This window comes from Amphiura filiformis, unplaced genomic scaffold, assembly GCF_039555335.1.
Source record: "Amphiura filiformis unplaced genomic scaffold, Afil_fr2py scaffold_29, whole genome shotgun sequence".
Lineage (NCBI taxonomy): Eukaryota > Metazoa > Echinodermata > Ophiuroidea > Amphilepidida > Amphiuridae > Amphiura > Amphiura filiformis.
The window spans coordinates 78,957-97,563 of NW_027305493.1; the positions used below are offsets into that span (position 1 = coordinate 78,957).

The 18,607-nt window shown below is 38.4% G+C and overlaps 1 protein-coding gene across 1 annotated transcript in view; it reads right to left on the bottom strand.

Annotated features, from left to right (window-relative positions):
- Nucleotides 1-428: 428 nt before the first annotated feature.
- Nucleotides 429-18,607, bottom strand: part of LOC140143814 (sushi domain-containing protein 2-like) — a 36,466-nt gene continuing 18,287 nt past the window's right edge. Inside the window, exons 14-18 of the mRNA XM_072165625.1 lie at nt 18,265-18,394; nt 17,732-17,827; nt 15,735-15,786; nt 3,376-3,436; nt 429-490 (exon numbers count right to left, since the gene is read on the bottom strand). Of these exons, the coding sequence (XP_072021726.1) occupies nt 429-490; nt 3,376-3,436; nt 15,735-15,786; nt 17,732-17,827; nt 18,265-18,394 (401 nt within the window). The remainder of the gene's footprint in view (nt 491-3,375; nt 3,437-15,734; nt 15,787-17,731; nt 17,828-18,264; nt 18,395-18,607) is intronic.

Consider the following 18,607-nt stretch of genomic DNA (forward strand, 5'->3'; position numbering starts at 1 on the left):
TAGGCCTAGTTATACATTACCTTTAAGGCGTGTTGGATTTTTGGATGTATGAACAGGGGGAGGGGGTTAAAAAGTTTTTTGGCACGTACATGTAGGGGGAGGGGTAAAACTTTAGCAACATTAGTCCTGAAGCAAAAAATACTCGATGTTCAAGTAAAACCAGAACAAAAGTACATGGGTATTTGACTAGGTGCTTTATGTATTTTGATAAGCCATTCAATAGTCAGAGATATATAATTATGCAGTTTTAACAATTGTCTTGCCTATAACTTAATTTTGAGGTTTGCGGCAGTTCCTTTTAGTCTGCTCTTTAAATCACAGCTCTTTAAGAAAGCTGCAATATCTTTGTCCTTCGTTAGTGTTAACAATTTTTACAATAATGTTTCATGTAGTTCAGATTATTAATTTATTATATATATATAACTAATTCATGCTGCATTATCATAGGCGGAGGAAGCTTGACGAGCCCATCCTCCACCACCTAAAGATCCTATAGAAGAAAAATAAAGCAATAATTGCCCTATGCAACTTTTCTGCACGTCGAAAAACCACCATGTCTTTGGCCCAAATAGGGTAAAATTGCAAAAATGAACGCGAACTGGCCCATCAAATAGCAAAACACTTCAATTCGGCAGTTGTGTAGCCAGCATGGTAGGGGGAGTGCCCCCCGACAATAAATGAAATAAAATAGTGCCCCTCTGACCAAATAAATATGAAAGAGAAAATCTGGAGGGCAAAGGAAAAAAGGGGCAAAGAGCCCCCTTTGCACCAAAATTCACCCCGATCATGGGCCGAAATAGTTTTAAATACAAAATACTTGCACGCTGTGTGCGCAAATTTACAATACACGTTTGCTGAAATGAGAAAATTCAAAAGTTGCCACATTATTTTATATTTCATCTTGATGGTAAAATTCTAGAAAAAGGTGGCTATTGGGTAGCCGAACCTTTAAAAAAAAAGGGGGGTCATGGGGTATTAAAAAAGTTAATTTGATACATACCCGTCACCTGTTATGTAGAGTGCCCTCTCCGGGTTAACGGGACTTAAAACTGTAATCTACATGTATAGATGAGTTGACTTCTGACGTCAATGCCTTACTGCCAATGGGAGTATGCGCACGCATCATCATAATGTTCATTGGTTTTTTTGCCTGGCAGTATGCGCGCGCATCAAAGTTGCTCAGGGCTCGTGTTTAAATCCCCCGCCACATCACAATAAGGCTATTCGCCGTCGAAGTGACGTTATAATCGGATTAACTACCATACCAATAGATGAATACACTTTTTGAATACATCGCCCTGCACTACAAGCAGAGGGCACTAATCACCTGTATATGTCAGCAAACATAGATTGAATACAATACCGCTCTTTGCAAAGATACTACTCTTACAGGAGCGAGTGATCAGCCTTTCTTTGACATCTATTCGCCATTTGCACGGTTCCGCCATTATGCACTATGTGCGGGAGAGCCTCGAACTGGCAGCATACATGAATGGGAATTGAACCAGTCATATAACATTCTGTGTAAGGTTACGTAATTCTTCCTTTCATGTATGCTGCCAGTTCGAGGCTCTCCCCACATATAGTGCATAATGGCGGAACCGTGCAAGTGGCGAATGGTTCAATGCATCGGTACCACATGAACGTTGTAGTGGGGGCGATATAGTTAAAATTGAATTCATCTACTGCTATATGGTTGTTAATCCCATTAACTACGTCACTTCGACCGCGAATTGAACAATGCAGTGGTTGCATGCAGTTCACTCAAGCATATCGATATACCAGTTCCATGCCTTTATTTATAAACATTGGGATCAACTCATCTATATAGTTTACAGTCGTAAAATCTTACTTTTAGCTTCCCCGCATTCCGTTTCTTACATTCCACACAGGTTTTTTTTAAAAGCGGACTATCATTGTCAGTTGTACCTAAACACAAGAAATCACATCAGACTTATGGTCAATGTCGCTGGTTTTGAAAAAAAAAAAACACCAACAGAGAGAAGGAAATACAGCATGACCAGACATACAGTTTGATCATGGAGGTACATAAATAAATGGAGAATGATCGCCAGAATTCTAATCTCCTAAGTGGAGATTATCCCGTTACCTCTATTATTATATCCACGATGGTTATGAGCCTCTACCATGGTTCATTGATTGTCACTCCCAAAATTTCCTCATAGGAATTGACCCTACATTGACCCGTACCGGAAGCCTTGTAAAAGAGACTGTATAATGACGTCAGCTAGTCAATCAGCTAGTTCAAAGTCACCAGTTTTGATAGCTTATAGTTTCAATGTATGATCGTGCGAAAACCCGAAGAAATTCGGATGTTCTGTTCTCAAGTTATGAAACTGTTTTCTACACTAGTTGTGCCGTAACTTGACAAATATACTTAGTTTTCATGTTCATATATTATGCTTTTTAGGTGTCTGAGGGAGTTCAAATATAGTGCAAATGAAAGCAAAACGTTTTAACCTTCCGATTGTGAAACAATTATGTTGGGCCAATTTGGGCCATTTGAGTTACGAGCGAGCAAAATTTACCGGAAGTACTTCGTAATTCAAGCAAAAGTGATGATCAGACAATCTTTTCTAGAGAGAAATTGATTTTCGGAATGTATAGGCCCTATATACTTTGTTTAAACAGTTTCTCATAGTTTAGTGTATGATAATCGTGATTTTGGTTGAAGCTTCGGGTCAAATTGATTGAGTGCCATGACGGATATGTCATGTTATTTTAAACTTTTAATTCTGTAGGCCTATTGTCATGAAATCGTATAGGCCGCCTAAATCATCATCATTAAACTTCTCATTGTATAATAAATAATTATCAGTATTTAGGCCTAAATGATTATTAATAGTATTAGGAGGCTATCATTTTCTTTGGAGGGAGGGGTTCCAAATATACGGGGGGTCATAACTTTTTGGAAAAAAAGTCATAATTCAATTTTTCATGACCAAAATGTAGGGAGTCACAAGATGACAACAGATAAGGTGTTTCTTTTTTCAAAAAGACTGATTTCTTGATGCAATTTAAGCACTAAATTTTTGACGAAAATGAGATTTTGATATCAAAATTTTATGAAACATGAGCACTTAATTTCCAATAAGTATAAACTTCATTTTACCCCATTGAAATCAATGGCCAGTGAAACAGATTTCACAATGTAATCAGCTTAGCATAATCAATATAAACCTGAAATTGCCTATTCAACAATAATTGGTCATAACCAACGTAGTACAAAAGAGGCTTGGCTGGATCATTCTCCATTTATTTATATACCTCCATGGTTTGATAGACAGGTGGAGAGACACCCAGACTGACAAACAGACAGACATACAGACACATATACTCGAAAAAGAATGTTACCTATCCAAGCAGGTGCATTAGGAATAGAATTGAGACGTCCATTAAGTTCCCAAATGGCATTCTAAACAATCAACCAGAAAAAAAAACATTCAAGATTAAACACAAGAAGCAGTCATTTTAATGTTCAAAATAATGGGTTTTAAATTATATGCACAATGTCTTTAAGGGATGAGCCTATATGAATAACGACCAAACAAAGAAATTCTTGTTTATGCCGTAATATTGTAGTCTTTCAACCCTTTCACAACTTCAGCTGTGTAACTTACAAAATTCCCGCTAAAAAGTGGTTCTTTTAATTTTAGAAAATACATTAATAATCGCATTGGACTTTTCGTACTGATCGTGCTATAAGTGACCACCAGTCTATAATGTTCTAATCACGCTATACGCCGTAGAAGTGACGTCATAATCGGATTAACTACCATAGCAATAGATGAATACAATTTTTGAATAGACCGCCCTGCACTACAAGCAGATTGCACTAATCACCTGTGTATGTCAGTAAACATAGATTGAATATAATACCGCTCTTTTCAAAGATACTTATCTTACAGGTGCGAGTGATTAGCCTTTCTTTGACATCTATGGTTCAATGCATCGGTACCGCGTGAACGTTATAGTGCAGGGCGGTATAGTCAAAATTGTATTCATCTATTGCTATGGTAGTTAATCCGATTAACTACGTCACTTCTACGGCGTATAGACTGGGATTACATGTGACGTCATTGCCAGGCAATTGGTCTCTATTGTTCCTTGCCCGGAAATATGCCCACGCAGTCAGGGACCGTGCTTTTAAAACGCCCGCCAGATCACAATAAGGCCATTGAACTGTGTTGTGGCCATACGTACTCGTTGAAGTATAACGGTAGCACGGTCCCTTACCGACTCATTATTAATGTGTGGAAAGGGGTCAGGGACGGTATTCTGATCATTCTAATCCTTTCTTTTGAGGTCAATAGATAAAAGAAAGGCCTTGAACACAGGTGCGGAGTTGTAGATAATATTTAATCATCAAAGCTGCTGGCATAAGAAATTTCGAGGAGGCAGCGCTTATTATTTCTTGTAAACACAATCTAATGTGGTACTCACTACATGTAGAAGGCCGGGGGGGTCTGCAAATTAGTGCATGAAGCTAGTAAAGATAGTTCATGTTCAGTTTAATCAATTAAAATACTCTGGCAGGATATCAAAAAAATCGCGAGGCATTCTTTCTTGTTATGGACGACAAGTATTAATTTTTATATTATTATGACAAAATCCAGTCCCTTCGCAATTGAATAGGCTCCGAGATTAGACTTTCCTTTCCAAAATAAATTATATGGCCTAGAGGACATGATATAGGCCTAATCTAAACCCATATTCGGTATCCAGAAACCTTCACAGTCCGAGCGGCGCTTGCACTCGCATCGCATTAAACTAGACAACGTTCGCTAAACTGAGGCCTGCTTCAATTGCCAACCTTTATCGAGAGGGCGAGTTTGAGGTTTTATAGTCATCTATTACCTATACCATTTTTCACCCCGATGTGGCAGTGATGTCAACGCGTTGTGAACAGCTGTTTCGCTCTCGCATAATATATGCGGTGTCTTTAAGCGCGTGCGCATGTACACCAGCGCCATCGAACTCCAGCGAGTGATGCTGCGCCTAATAAAATTAATATAAATCCCCCCAGCATACTTTCCTCCCGCTTGCCGCTGCGGCAAGCGGCAGAGCGTTTCAACCAATGACAAGCCTTGATTGTGTCCGATTGTCTGCAATGCGCGTGCGCCACGCAGCTCATTGCAAGCGGCAGGGTAGTATGAAACCAGCTTTATACTGACGTGACCCGGGATGTGGCGTCACTGTCACATCAGGGTGAAATGGTATTGAACAACGCAAACCAGCCAAATTTGTCATAAGTTTGACTAGCCATTAGAAAAACCGTGAATATAGTGTCAGAAAGTCTTACACATCTTAGTATAACCTTGTCGTTAGTGTGATACTGAATGCAGCGCCATATTTGGAATATATTCGTACACGGTGTGGGCAAATAGTTGGTCAAATGTAGGCTAAGTAGGCCTAAATCATGAAAATCGCTTAATCTAAATAATGCCAACCAGTAATGGACACTGAGACAACACTACGTGTGAAGTTTGAGCTTTTCCTTGTTATAAAAAACAAGGAAAAGGCAGTCATTTTTATCACAACGCGATATTTTTAAAAAGTACATTTTGAGAGGGCCTAAGCTGGTTCTTTTGATTCTAGTTTAAAATCTGTTCATCACATGCAGTCCGAGTTGGTATCTATGGTTTCATCAAAGTCTTGAGAACTACTTTGGATGGTAAGTTGGTTAACAAAAACGATACTGTTAAAAATCTATCCACAATGCTAGTATTAGCTTCAGATTTCACGCGTTGATTTTGAAACATTTTCAGCCGGCAGTAAAAAATGGTGAAATCAAAACGGAAATTCTGACAAAACTGTGATATGTCGTTCACAGTGATGTGCGTTAGAAAGTTGTTAAAATCCTTTATTAGCGGACTATATTACTTTAAAAAGCTAAAATGTTGATCCCCAAAAAGGCTCGCGGGCAGAGTTGAAGCCTCTCAAAATCGAAAATCTTACACTAAATGACTAAATTTCACGCCTAAGTTTAACACTAGGATTTGAACAAAAATACAGTATTAAGCATTACTGTTTTCCTGACATCTATATAAATAAAAGGAAGTCGCTAAATCTTGTTCGCGAATAGGCTCCGAGATGCTTTGACTTTCAGCTCTGATTTATTCGTACATTGATCGGGTACATATTGCCATTAAACCATCTGACGTTCCTTTGTGCAACACTATTCAATCACTATGGAAATAACAAAAAAAATGGTCGGTTGCTAGGCCGTTGAGGTCAATAACCTTATGGGTCAGGTCATGACAGCAATCGCGTCAAATGCAAGCGGTATCCAACACTCGCTGTAAGTGGCGAGTCACGCACCTTCGCGTACACGGCACCTTTGTTTCACGCGCATTGCGGCGCATGGTATGGACGCACTTAATGTTGGCTTACCGCGCGTAGGCCCATGGGCGTAGGCCTACGTATGTGTACGTGACTGACTGCTTCTCTGAGACAGTGGCGGATCCAGGAATGTGGGAAAGGGGGGCACACTCGAAGTTTTTGCCGCCACCTTTTTGAATGGCCACGAAGCATCATTGTGTCGCGCCGTGCAGGGGGTTAAGTCCCCTCAGAATTGGAAACTTGGTCAAAGTAAAGGCCTTTGGGGATCATTGTGTGACAGATTTGCAAAAAAAAAGTCAACTTTTCAGAGAAAATGTTAAAATGTAGCCAACAGAGTCGTTCAACTGTTCAGTATAGACGAATCCAACGAGCCAAGTCATGGTCAGGATTTGGTCGGCCATCTTTGGTTTCCCGCTTGCACCAACCTGGGGTTTTGAGCACCCGATTGTGCAAATAAAAGCCGCCTAACACCTAGAGAAGATGCAAAGACGAGGAGGGTTAATAGAATAATATACAATATAGGTAATCCTGTCGCATCTTTTCATACATAGTCCTTTTGTTCATCCATTTGTACATCTATGAATAGATGCGACGGGCTTACCTGCGGAATTATCTCTATTGTATTATTCTATTAACCCTCCTCGACCTTCTCTAGGTGCATCTCATCTACTATTTCCATGCTAGGTGTAAGGCGGCTTTTATTTGCACAACTGTTGGAACTGTATTGTGTTGTAAACTTCTTTTGTCTACCTGTGTTTTCGCGGAAGGTGTAAAACGGTGATGGAATGCAGTTTAAAATTTCCGCCAAGGCCGAATCATTTCACATTTTGGATGCATTGTAGCCGACGGGGACCCAACTAAAGGCTGCTAGTCAGGTGTAGGAATGCGTGTATTTGGATTCGTCTATAGCCCGAAAAGGTTAAATGTTAGTGTGAGCCCACTTTAGGGGAACTTGCGGCCCCGCAAATAAATGCTGGCTATATAGGCCTAGCTATTAACAACACGGGCTCGCTTAAAATATTTTGCAGCAACTTGCTTACACGTTTTATACCATTATAACCCAAAATTTAACAACCTCTGCTAACATTAATGTTTTATGCCCGGGGGTTTTATGTTTGTTGGGATAAAGCTAAAATCAACCATTTTGTCACGAGCTGTTTCAAAAGAAATCTGAGAAAACATTATCACAAGTCTGGATATTCACGTACAGTTTAGCTTCCTACGTTTAATATGACAGGAGCTAACATATGATTGTCATTATTATCAAGCTAACATGATCATTACTGGATGAATAATCTACACGTACACCAAGACACCATGATTATCATCAACGTTTTCCATGTTTACTAACCACTCCCGTTTACTAACCGCTCCCGTTTACTCAACTAGCGGGAATAACATTGCTATTATTGTCACCGAATTAATCATATCTCTGGTATGGCTTAGTGGTAAATACATGTATTTGGAAGTTCGATCTTGGTTCGAACCCCGCAAGCACCTCTCTTTGATTTTTGATTTGATTTTAACTCATATTTTTAAATCCAAGTTTTCATATTTTTATTAAAGCCATAATATACGATTTCGGGCAAATTTGAAGTTTTGTCATTTCAAAAATTATAACAATATTTATAATATTAGTAAATAACTGTCAGGAAGGTTTTCACGTTACATTTGAAGCAGAAGTAGCGAGATAAAAATGAAAGAAAACACTTAATATCTTGACCGCTTAACTGTGGTGTTCTATGGGAGATTGGTCTAGACAACGAACTTGGCTGATTCCAATTATATTAGGTGTAATCCGAGGTGTAAGTTGAACATTGTGTAAAAATTACAAATATGCCAAAATATTAGGTTTGAAATTCGTGCATCTCATGATTTGATATGTAGGGCCTATGCATAAAAGCTCATAAAATATGTTGCCGATATGGGAGGGGTCTAGTCCAATTAAAAAATCGTGAAAATCTGTGTTGACGTTCCTTTATTTGATAGGCATAGGCCTAGGCCTATATATATTCTTGAACTTTTAAAAATTACTTAAGTTTGACATGCTTTATTTGATTATATCATATTGAAAGCTACTGAACTTAAATGCATTTTATTTAAAAGATATGAACTCGAATGTAGGATTAGGCTTAAACATGAACAAGAAATAAATCATGAAAAAACTGGGCCTTCAAGCCGACATTCATTAGGCCTATATTATTAAAGACAAAAGGGAGAGGAAAAAAGAAAAGAAAAACGAACTGAAAAATTCCACATCATCGATAAGATAACATGGGAATCGAACTCTCAACCTACGGCACTGCACACTTCGCTCTGTCCACTAAGCCATCGCAACTTGTTCGGGCAAAGGGTATTCTTTTGCTATCTTATTTCTCGTTCAACGTGTTCAAGGATCTCACTCAACAACAATCTTTTCAAAACTGCTTGTACTTCAGTTAAATGAGATGATACTACCTTCTTTGACGACTACAATATTTTGTTACACAATAGAGTATTTTGCATTTATAAAATATATAAAAATAGACGTTTTTAATTGCTATATTAATCAATATAACATGTATAATAGAAAGCGCCAGGTGGGATCCATTTCGTGAAGCATCGTGACACTTGCAACGTGCGCTTTCGGCACGAGGACTCAAAGAACGCAACTTTTCAACCTACGACTAGGTTGTTCCACCGCTCATTTTCGCTGAAATTTTAATACAAGCTGTGGTTAATTAATGTTTATCACAACAGAAAAGCATTAGACCGGCGTTTCCTCAAAGCTGCAGATATAACCATTTTAGTGATCGTGACATGCATTTTCTCTCATTTTTTAGGCTACTTCGCGCACCAAAAGCATTCATTTTTTCCACAATAATTCAACTTTTACACGTTATTCTTTGCCTTATACTCATGTTTCATATCTTATCTATGGGCTCAATATGGAAATGAAGGGAGAAACGACTCGTGTATTCCATTTTTTTGATGTTTTCTAAAAAACCGTATTTGCCACCTGATTTTCAACATTGCGTTACGTAACAGCAGAGGTCACGCCGGTAAAAATTACCGGAAGTGAGCTAAGTTGCTGTCGTACTGGAAGGTGGCATATTACACCCCGAGTTCTGGGCCTAGAAATCATAATCATATACATGCGCGTAAATTGAGGGGTGGGCGGGGCTTTGTTTGTTTGTATTAAACATAAACGATGCATGGAGTTGATTTGATTATGAATTTTTATCCCCTGTAAGCACAACCCATATCTCTTACCTAGGCTCCCCTCTCCCCACCTACATAACCCCCTCTTCCCTAAGTGTCTCCTTCCATCCCCTCCACGCCTCCCCTACATTTGATATCTCCTTTATCTCGAGCTCTCCTCCCACTTCCCTTTTCACTTCCAATGCTCTCTCTTATCTGTTTCTCTTTCTGCCTACCCTTACCTCCCCCCACACACACCCTCTTTCCCCATCTAATTTTTTCAGTAAAATTTGATTCAGTAAAAGTCATTAGCTTATATTGGAAGTCATATAATGGCCTTTCATCGATTCTGGTGCATGGGATTAAGGACATGAAGCGATTTTGTTCATAAAGCAGTATTCAGACTTTTTATTGTACGTACAATATTGTATGCAACATATCTACGTTGTTTAATCTATTGCCATTCTATTTCCAGTAATGTTTAAGTTCTAACGAATGTTTGATGACGTAAAATCGATAATATATTTCTACTAGATATTACATGTAACATATTATCGATTTTTCGTCATCAAGCATTCGTTAGAACTATATTACTGGAAATAGAATGGCAATAGATTAAATAACGTAGATATGTTGCATACAATATTGTACGTACAATACTCGGAGTCTGTGGAGCGCTCAACCCCTGAATCTTCCCTTTTGTAGTGCCGAATACTAATATTTCGATGGTCTATATTTTTTCACAGCTAAAATAATCATAGCTTATTCGGTTTTCTAAACCACGTTTTACAATGTACATCGACATGCTCGATTTCTCTCCTCGTGAATTATAATTATAAGAAACTTAAGGGGGAATAATACCCTGATTTTCATCAGTACCCTCTTCTTTTTTCTTGCAAATTTATGACGTACATAAATATGTTCATCACCTCATGTCCTGAACTTATAAAATATATCTACATACAAAGTGCATTTAAACCATTTTAGTAAGTCATTTTAGCCCTATATATTTTTATTTACTGTATCCTAGTAACTCAGATCTGTGTTTCATAACAAACCATAATTTATTCTATTGAACATGTTCAAGTAGAGTACATGAATAGAATACATTAAATTGTTTGTTATACTCTCTATAGAAAATCTAGTGGTGCATGCAAAATATAACCATGATATAACACTGAATAAATTAAATAAACACTTATACAATGGATGCATAGCCATTAGTCAATTTAATACTATATGTGTTGTTAGGAGAAGAAAAGGCTATTAGGTCACGTCCGTATGTTAGGTTATAGGTCAATTGGTTCAGGTCAAATTTAAGCATCAATTTTGAATACACATGTGAGAGTCTGTGATATCATAATGAGGCATAATTTTGATATTCTGTCTTTAACTGGATATGTATCGAGAAGTGCAAGGTGGATATACTAATATACCTTGGGATGTAAATGGTGAGTACAATTTAGAATGCCTAGTTGAGACGGATTTCACAAATAAATATAAAGTAGTTACCAAAATCACAAAAGTTAAGCTTACGGAAAACTACCCAATATGGTGGTATAGGTGACAAGAAATACAATTTTTTTCAACATTGCTGTAGTGTGGTTGTGGTAACCTGTTACCTTTGGCTTAAATAAGTTCAGTGAAATAATGTCGCAAGTTAAAAATACAAAATATAGCTCAACATTGAAAATAGAAGCATTTTAACCAGTTCCTTTTTTGATAGTTGTGGAGCACCAAGTTCATGAAGTCATAAAAGAAATCAGAAACCACTTATTCCCATTTTACATATCAACTTTATTTCCCTAATGTGTTAGCAACACATATCCAAAATTTTAACGAAATCCGTTGATAGTAAGCTTTCCAAAATAAAGTGAATTTAAATCATCAGTGATGTACCTCCTTTTGGCTTCTATCTTCAAAAGCATGTAGGCTACATTGATACCGATGCCACCAATAAAACGAGAAGATTTGCCCCTTCATTTTGCATACCACTTTGTCCAATTTTTTTTTGTAATTTCTTCACAAAATGCAAAAAATGCAAAAAAAACAAACAAAAAATCAATGGGTGTAGTACCCCCTTAAATGAAAATTATACAAATTTTTAGTTTTTTAACAAAAGGTAGAAACAAACATATATATCTTGTGAGTCAATATGTTAGGCAGGATAATAGGAAACCACGTGACCAAAATCAAAACCAAAACTAAAACTCAATATTTTGTTCCAAATTTAACAAACTTACAATACACATTTGCTGAAATAAGAGAATTTGAAGTTTAATTCTTTATTATTTAATGGCATTTTGATGATATAAATTCTAGAAAAAGGAAGTTATTGGGTAGCCGAACCTAAATAAGGGGATCATCGGGTATTAAAAAAGGGAATAATTCTGGTATACCCTGCGCAAATGTATAACCTTAACTCTAAACATAACACTAACCATAAACCAAACCTTAACCCTAATCTCAACCCTAACCTTAACCTTAATCCTAACCCTAAACTAGTGGCAAATGGTGGTCATAGACCACAAACCTAGCTGGGGCATGTTGGTGTTGTGGAGGTATCTGACCCCTACAAAATGTTCCAAAAATGCTCCCCTGGTCATGGGGTTTGGTTTCACCGAGTTTGAGTCCTGTACTCCTAACAGATGTCCAAAAAATTCAATTCTAAGATTTGACCCCAGATGACCTTTGACCTGACCTATGCATGATGTTCCATAATGTTCCCCTGGTCTTGAGGTTTGTTGTCACCATGTTTGAGCCCTTCCGTACCTCTTACAGATATCCAGAAAATGAAATTCTACGATTTGACCCCAGATGACCTTTGACATGACCCTTGCACAGTGTTCCAAAATGTTCCCCAGGTCAGTAAGTTTGTTGTTGTGGAGTTTGAGCCCCGTACCCCTAACAGATGTCCAGAAAATGCATTTAGAAAATTTGTCCTCTACATGACCTTTGACCTGACCCCTGCAAAATGTTCCCCTGGTCATGAGATTTGTTGTCACTGAGTTTGAGCCCCATACCCCTTGCAGATATCCAGAAAATGAAGTTATAAAGATTTGACCCCAGATAACCTTTGACCTGACCCCTGCAAAGTGTTCCAACATGTTCCCCTGATCATTAAGTTTGTTGTCACCAAGTTTGAGCCCCGTACCCAATACAGATGTCCAGGAAATGCGTTTCTAAAATTTGACCTCTGCATGACCTTTGACCTGACCCCTGCAAAATGTTCCCCTGGTCATGAGATTTATTGTATCGAGTTTGAGCCCCATACTCCTTACAGATAATGCAATTGTAAGATTTTACCCCCTTAATGACCTTTGACCCCAATTCTGTGTGCAAGGTATGGGCACTGGGTAAAGCCGATGCACATGTGTAAGTGACGTCATTGTGCTATGTAATATGTGGCAGAAGAAGCATTTTGGAAGTATTTGGTTAAATACCGGAAATGCCCCCTTAATGACTTTTGACCCCAATTCTGTTTGCACGCTATGGGCACTGGATATAGCCGGTACATATGTGCAAGTTACGTAATTGTAGGGTGTAACATGTAGGAGGAGAAGCATTTTGAAATTTGTTGACAGAAGAAGAAGAAAGAAAGAAAGAAGAATCGGATAGCATTACAGTACCTAGCTGGGGGGGGGGTGTAATATTAAACCTATCCCAGGTCATCTAAACAAAAAATAAAATATTTGAAAAAATAAATAAATAAAAAGATAATTAAACACAAGACGCAGTCATTTGAATGTTCAAAATAATGGGTCTAAAATTAAACGCACGAAGTCCTCAAGTCTTACTTCCTGTCTCTTCTCATCTTCATACAGCTTATAAACTCGACCCCTGATATTAAAGGTGTGTCAGCCATTACCTATGCCAGTTTAGAATTATTAAACTTTGTAAGAATGACCAAAACCAACACTGGTACAGCCGAAACGATCATTGATTCGGTAATATGTACTATTGTTTTCCTTTTTTATATTTGAGAGAAATAACAGTCTTAATACTTAATCTGGACTATAATTGTTTTCAGGTCGTATACTAGAGAGTTTGCGTAATGAAGTTTGACAATGTACTGCAACCGTCGTGCAAATATCGATTGAATTTCTTGCTCAAATTTACTTCAACGCGAACGTCTGAATGGTTAATGTAACGGAACTTAAAACTAAAACTACGTATGAAAAACGTATAAAAGACGTATAAAGTTGTTCTCAAAAACCAAGTATACTCAGCAATTAAATATCGCAGTGAGAGAAATGTTGGTGGGTTGGATGTAGATTTACATTATTTTTTGTGAGTTTATACAAATTTTTAGAATCCATTTGAAAATCCTTCATTTGTATCCTTTATATAGACCAAAAATGTGTTCCATGTTTTTTTTTTTTTTTTTTTTTTTTTCAAATGTGTGCCCCGTATAAAACCACGCCGGGTGGTTGCTTTCTCCTTGTTTGTATTGTGCTACAAACCGATCAAAGAAATAATGTCACCATTTATCAGAACCAAATATAGTACTGATTATAGAAGCTCTTTTTGGTACCTACGTTATTTCTCAACTTTCTGACACTCGCTATCTCATTTTATTTTTACTCTAAATTGAAACTAGTATTGCAAAAAAACGAGTTTTTTCGCCATCAGTGCGTCCAAAATTTCAGAGCCAAGATGCGTGTTTATTCTAAGAGCCATTATGCGGACGCAATTGTAATCAATATTGCATCAAATTATAATTATATAGCTGCTTTGAAATCGTGAAATTGTGAATCTCCTATGAATTGTTTTGTGGGCTCGAGTCCCCGTGTGGTTAAATTTACTTTTTTTCTTCCGTTCCTTCTCTTTTCTTTCTTTCTACTTGATTGATTCGCTGACTGTTTGATTGTTTTTCACTTTATATAATTCAGAAATTTTTGTTATTGTTGTTGATGTTTTTTGTTATACCCTATTACATTGTAATCAGTGGAATATAGCAGCATTTATTGATTGCATCAAGGCTAATTTAAAATCAACACATTTTCATCATCTGCCTGGGCACCCCACACGTAACGAAATATTCAGAACCTGGAAGCTGTACAGAGACGGGCATCAAGATTTGTAACTAGTGATTATCGCCGTACTATAGTATAGTAGCGTCACAGGCATGCTTCTGTCACCGCAGTGTGATACACTATACCAGTGGCGTAGATTTCTTTTTGACATTGGGGGGATGAAGTTGGAAAAAAAAAAAAAATCTTGAAGTATAGTCAATCCAGCACCCTTTGGCGACAAAATTAGTTTATGATATAAATGCGCGCGAAAATTTTTTCTATTTTGAAGCTAAACTGATGAAATATGGTGTAAAAGTAGATTAAATGCGCGCGAAGCGCGCGAAAATTTGCACTTTTGGTGCTAAAATGTGCAAATATGAGGTTAATTTGGTCAGAAACCCATTATCAGGCGTCAACATTGGGGGATGATTGTATGGACCACCCCCTGGCAAAATATTGGGGGGGGGATAAATCCCCCCATCCCCCCGGGATCTACGCCTATGCACTACACCAAAGGAGGATGAGATTGCAGGTGTTGATGTGTTACAAAATTGTAGCATCCATTGTGGATATTCCTGCTGCTGACTACCTTGCAATCAGAAGTGGCAGGAACATTGAGAGGCCACAGTTATATAGTTTATATAACCACGTGCACGAGTTCTGGCTTTCCAGTATTCGTTCGTTCCATACACCATCAAGCTATGGAATGATCTTCGTCCATCGCTCATCGCAGCTCTGTCCGTAGAAGCATTTCGGCACGAATTTCCTAGCATCTAGCTTCCATTTGCTGATGCTATTTTTACTCGCACGAAGCATGTCTTCGCGTTTATCACTAGCACTTTTGATCGCCTGGACATGTTAATATAAGGTGCAGCAATACTCAAGTTTGAGGGATGCACTTTATCTAATAATGATGAAGATGGTGGCGTAGCTTCATGGGGGACAGAGGAAGAGAAAATTGCCGAAAAACGGCTTGTGTCCCCGCCCCGTTGCCGCCCCGCTTGGCCCCCCCCCGACTCAAGAGCTAAGCCAAGTTTCTTGTCTTGTGGATCGATATTCTAGTATAAGTACGACCGGTACGCTTGTTCAATCTCTGCCTGGCTGATTATGTTATGAACTTACGGCCCTCTGAAATCAAGCTCATGACAAACCCTTGCGGTAACTTTAAAATCTTACTTCCTGCCTGTTCTCATTTCCATTCGACCTCCGTAGTACTTGTAAGTTGTTCCTATACAAAAGAAATCACATCAGACATATATTATGGTCAAGGTCACTGGTTTTGAAATAAAAAGAAATATACAACAGAGAGAAAGAAGTAAAACCTGACCAGATAACCATACAGTTTGATTGATAGAGAGACAGCTTGACAAACTGAGAGACAGATATTTAGACACACACACTCGAAAAAGATGGCTACCTTTCATAGCAGGTGCACCAGCATAATTCACACGTGGCGTAGTGTGAGTGGGTGTGGTGGGGGATATGGGGGGGGTGTGCACCGAGAATGATTGGCGCACCTGGTCTGGTGGGGGGGGGGGGCACAAGCCGTTTTTTTTTTTTTTTATTAGGGGACACGTGCCCCTTGTTCCTAGGACTCTACGCCACTTACCCACACCCATTCGTGGTGAATACCATCTAATCAATCACCAAAAAGAAAATATTGAAAAAAGATATTTAAAAAGAGTATTAAACACAAAAAGCAGTCATTTAAATGTTCAAAATAATGAGTCTTTTATATACACAACGTCTAAAAGTCTTTGGTTGAAATTGCGGTGGCTGTTGTAACTTAAAACGGTGCTTACTTAAACCTGAGTCTACGGCTTAAGCATAAACCTATGTTTAAGTTATGTTACGATTCCCAAAGCCTAGACTACTTTAAGCCTATAAGGCCCAAGTCATGGGGGAAATTGTTCAAAATTGTCCGAAATTGTCAAAAAGTTGCGCAAAGTTGCCCAAAGTTGCTTAAACATTTTGCAAACTGGCGCAAAGTTGCCCAAATCTTTTCATAAAGTTGCATAAAATTGCACAAAGTTACTCGAGATTAATGCAAAGTTGGACAAAGTTGCAAAACAAAAAAAATAGCAAAGTAAAATGACAACTTATCACAATTTTGTGAAAATGTTGTCAATTTTGACAATTTTTGACATCTTTGGACAATTTCCCCTGTGGCATGGGTTCTCTTAATCGTTTACACATAGAGTGTAGACCTAATGGAGCCACCCATTCAGGTAACCCCATTTGAAATTCACACTCACTATGTGGGAGATTAAGGTCATGTCTTCCATAAGGGGTGAATGGATTTCAAATGAAATAGCCCAATGCAATAAAATACTTGTATTGAATGAGTTTTTGCTTAATTCCATTTCTTTTCTACCCACTGGCTCCTTTCCCAACAATTCTTTTCTTTTTGACATTGGGGGATGGGGTTGAAAACAATGTGCCGAAGTATAGTGAATCCAGTACCTTTTGGTGACAGAATAAGTTTATGGTACAAATGCGCGCGAAGCGCTAGAAAAATGAAAAGTAATGAAATATGGTGCAAACGTGAAATATATTCTCGCAAAACGCGCAATAAATTGCACTTTTGGGGTAAAATTGGCCAAATATGAGTTAATTTGGTCAGAAACCCACATACAGGCGTCAACATGGGGGGGGTAATTGTATGGACCATTCTCCTGGGGGTTCCCGATATCTACGCCTAGTTTCCCCTTTTTTCACTTATTAAACGACTGCCTCCTCCTTAGTCTAGACGCCGTTAGGTATATAGACATAGGCTATACACTTCCATAATGGGAGTGCCCCTGGAGTGAGATTAAACAAGTCAGATGTTTGTACGTGCGTATTTCCATTGCGTTTTTGGTTTTTTCGCTGCTCTCCGCAGCGAGTTTTGGTTCAACGCTACAATGTTTTTCAGGTCTAATTAATTAGCCATTTGTAGCCCTGTTTTTTTTCTCTAAGTTGTGTCACTGTGTCACACTTTGACCAGGAAAAACGCTGAGGCAAAAATTGTCGTTGCGTTTGCCGTTGCCACAAGCGCGGCGGCATTTTAACCGCTGTCGTGAAAACGCACGCAACATGTCTGTTGAGCCACCATTACTTTTGTTCACAGACCTTTCAAATAATATTGCCTAAATATTTGACTTTAAATTTCTGTAAATACAAATTATTATTACGTTTTTGTTTCAGGTATTCCATTTTCTGCTGATGCATCATCCACTTCGGCTTCCATACCCCAATTCTCGCCCTGACCGGCTTCTTTAACTTTAGTCCTGTATATATGCAAGAAAGAAAGAATGAAGGTTTGGGGCACGATGACCAGGTGAGTTAATGGTTTGGGCAGTACACCCGTGACCGAGGTTGTGGGTTCAAACCCTGGAAGGGCCAACAGTTCTCGTTGTTGTTTCAACAAAAAACAAGCAGATGGCAAGGGACACTCTTCAGTGAGCGGCTCTTTACAGAGCCATCAATAGGCAAGGGGCGGTCTACATGTCTCATTCTTAGGTACTTTGTCCTGAAGAAGTCAGAGCTACTCCAGACGAAAGCTTGACAGTCCTAAACTTAAAAAAACCCTACTCATTATTGTTATGAACTGCCGTGGTAAAAGCCTATCCCAAAATAAGTTATTATTATTATTATTATTGCATCAGTCGTCATTCAATTCAATGTGATTTCTTTTCTTCTTTATACCACATACTATTCAACTCACCCTTTATCAAGATCATCTTCACCTGAATTTTTGTAGATGAAACGAATAACTACAATGATAACCACGATAAGTATGGCTACGGCAAGAATAACCCCTACAGCTACACTAGCTTTTTGACCCGCCGATAATTCTGAAATAGAAGAAAGAAGTTGTGAACATATGTCATATTTATGTACGGGCTACCATTTTAACCGCTGCTGATTATTGCGTATCTTGGAAAATACTCCCGCGCACATACACACCCCACCCATCCCCTTTATTTACATACCTACAAGCTAACATCCCCCAGACACAAACGGCACATACACACGGGAGTTTATATTCAAAGAATATTAAACACTGA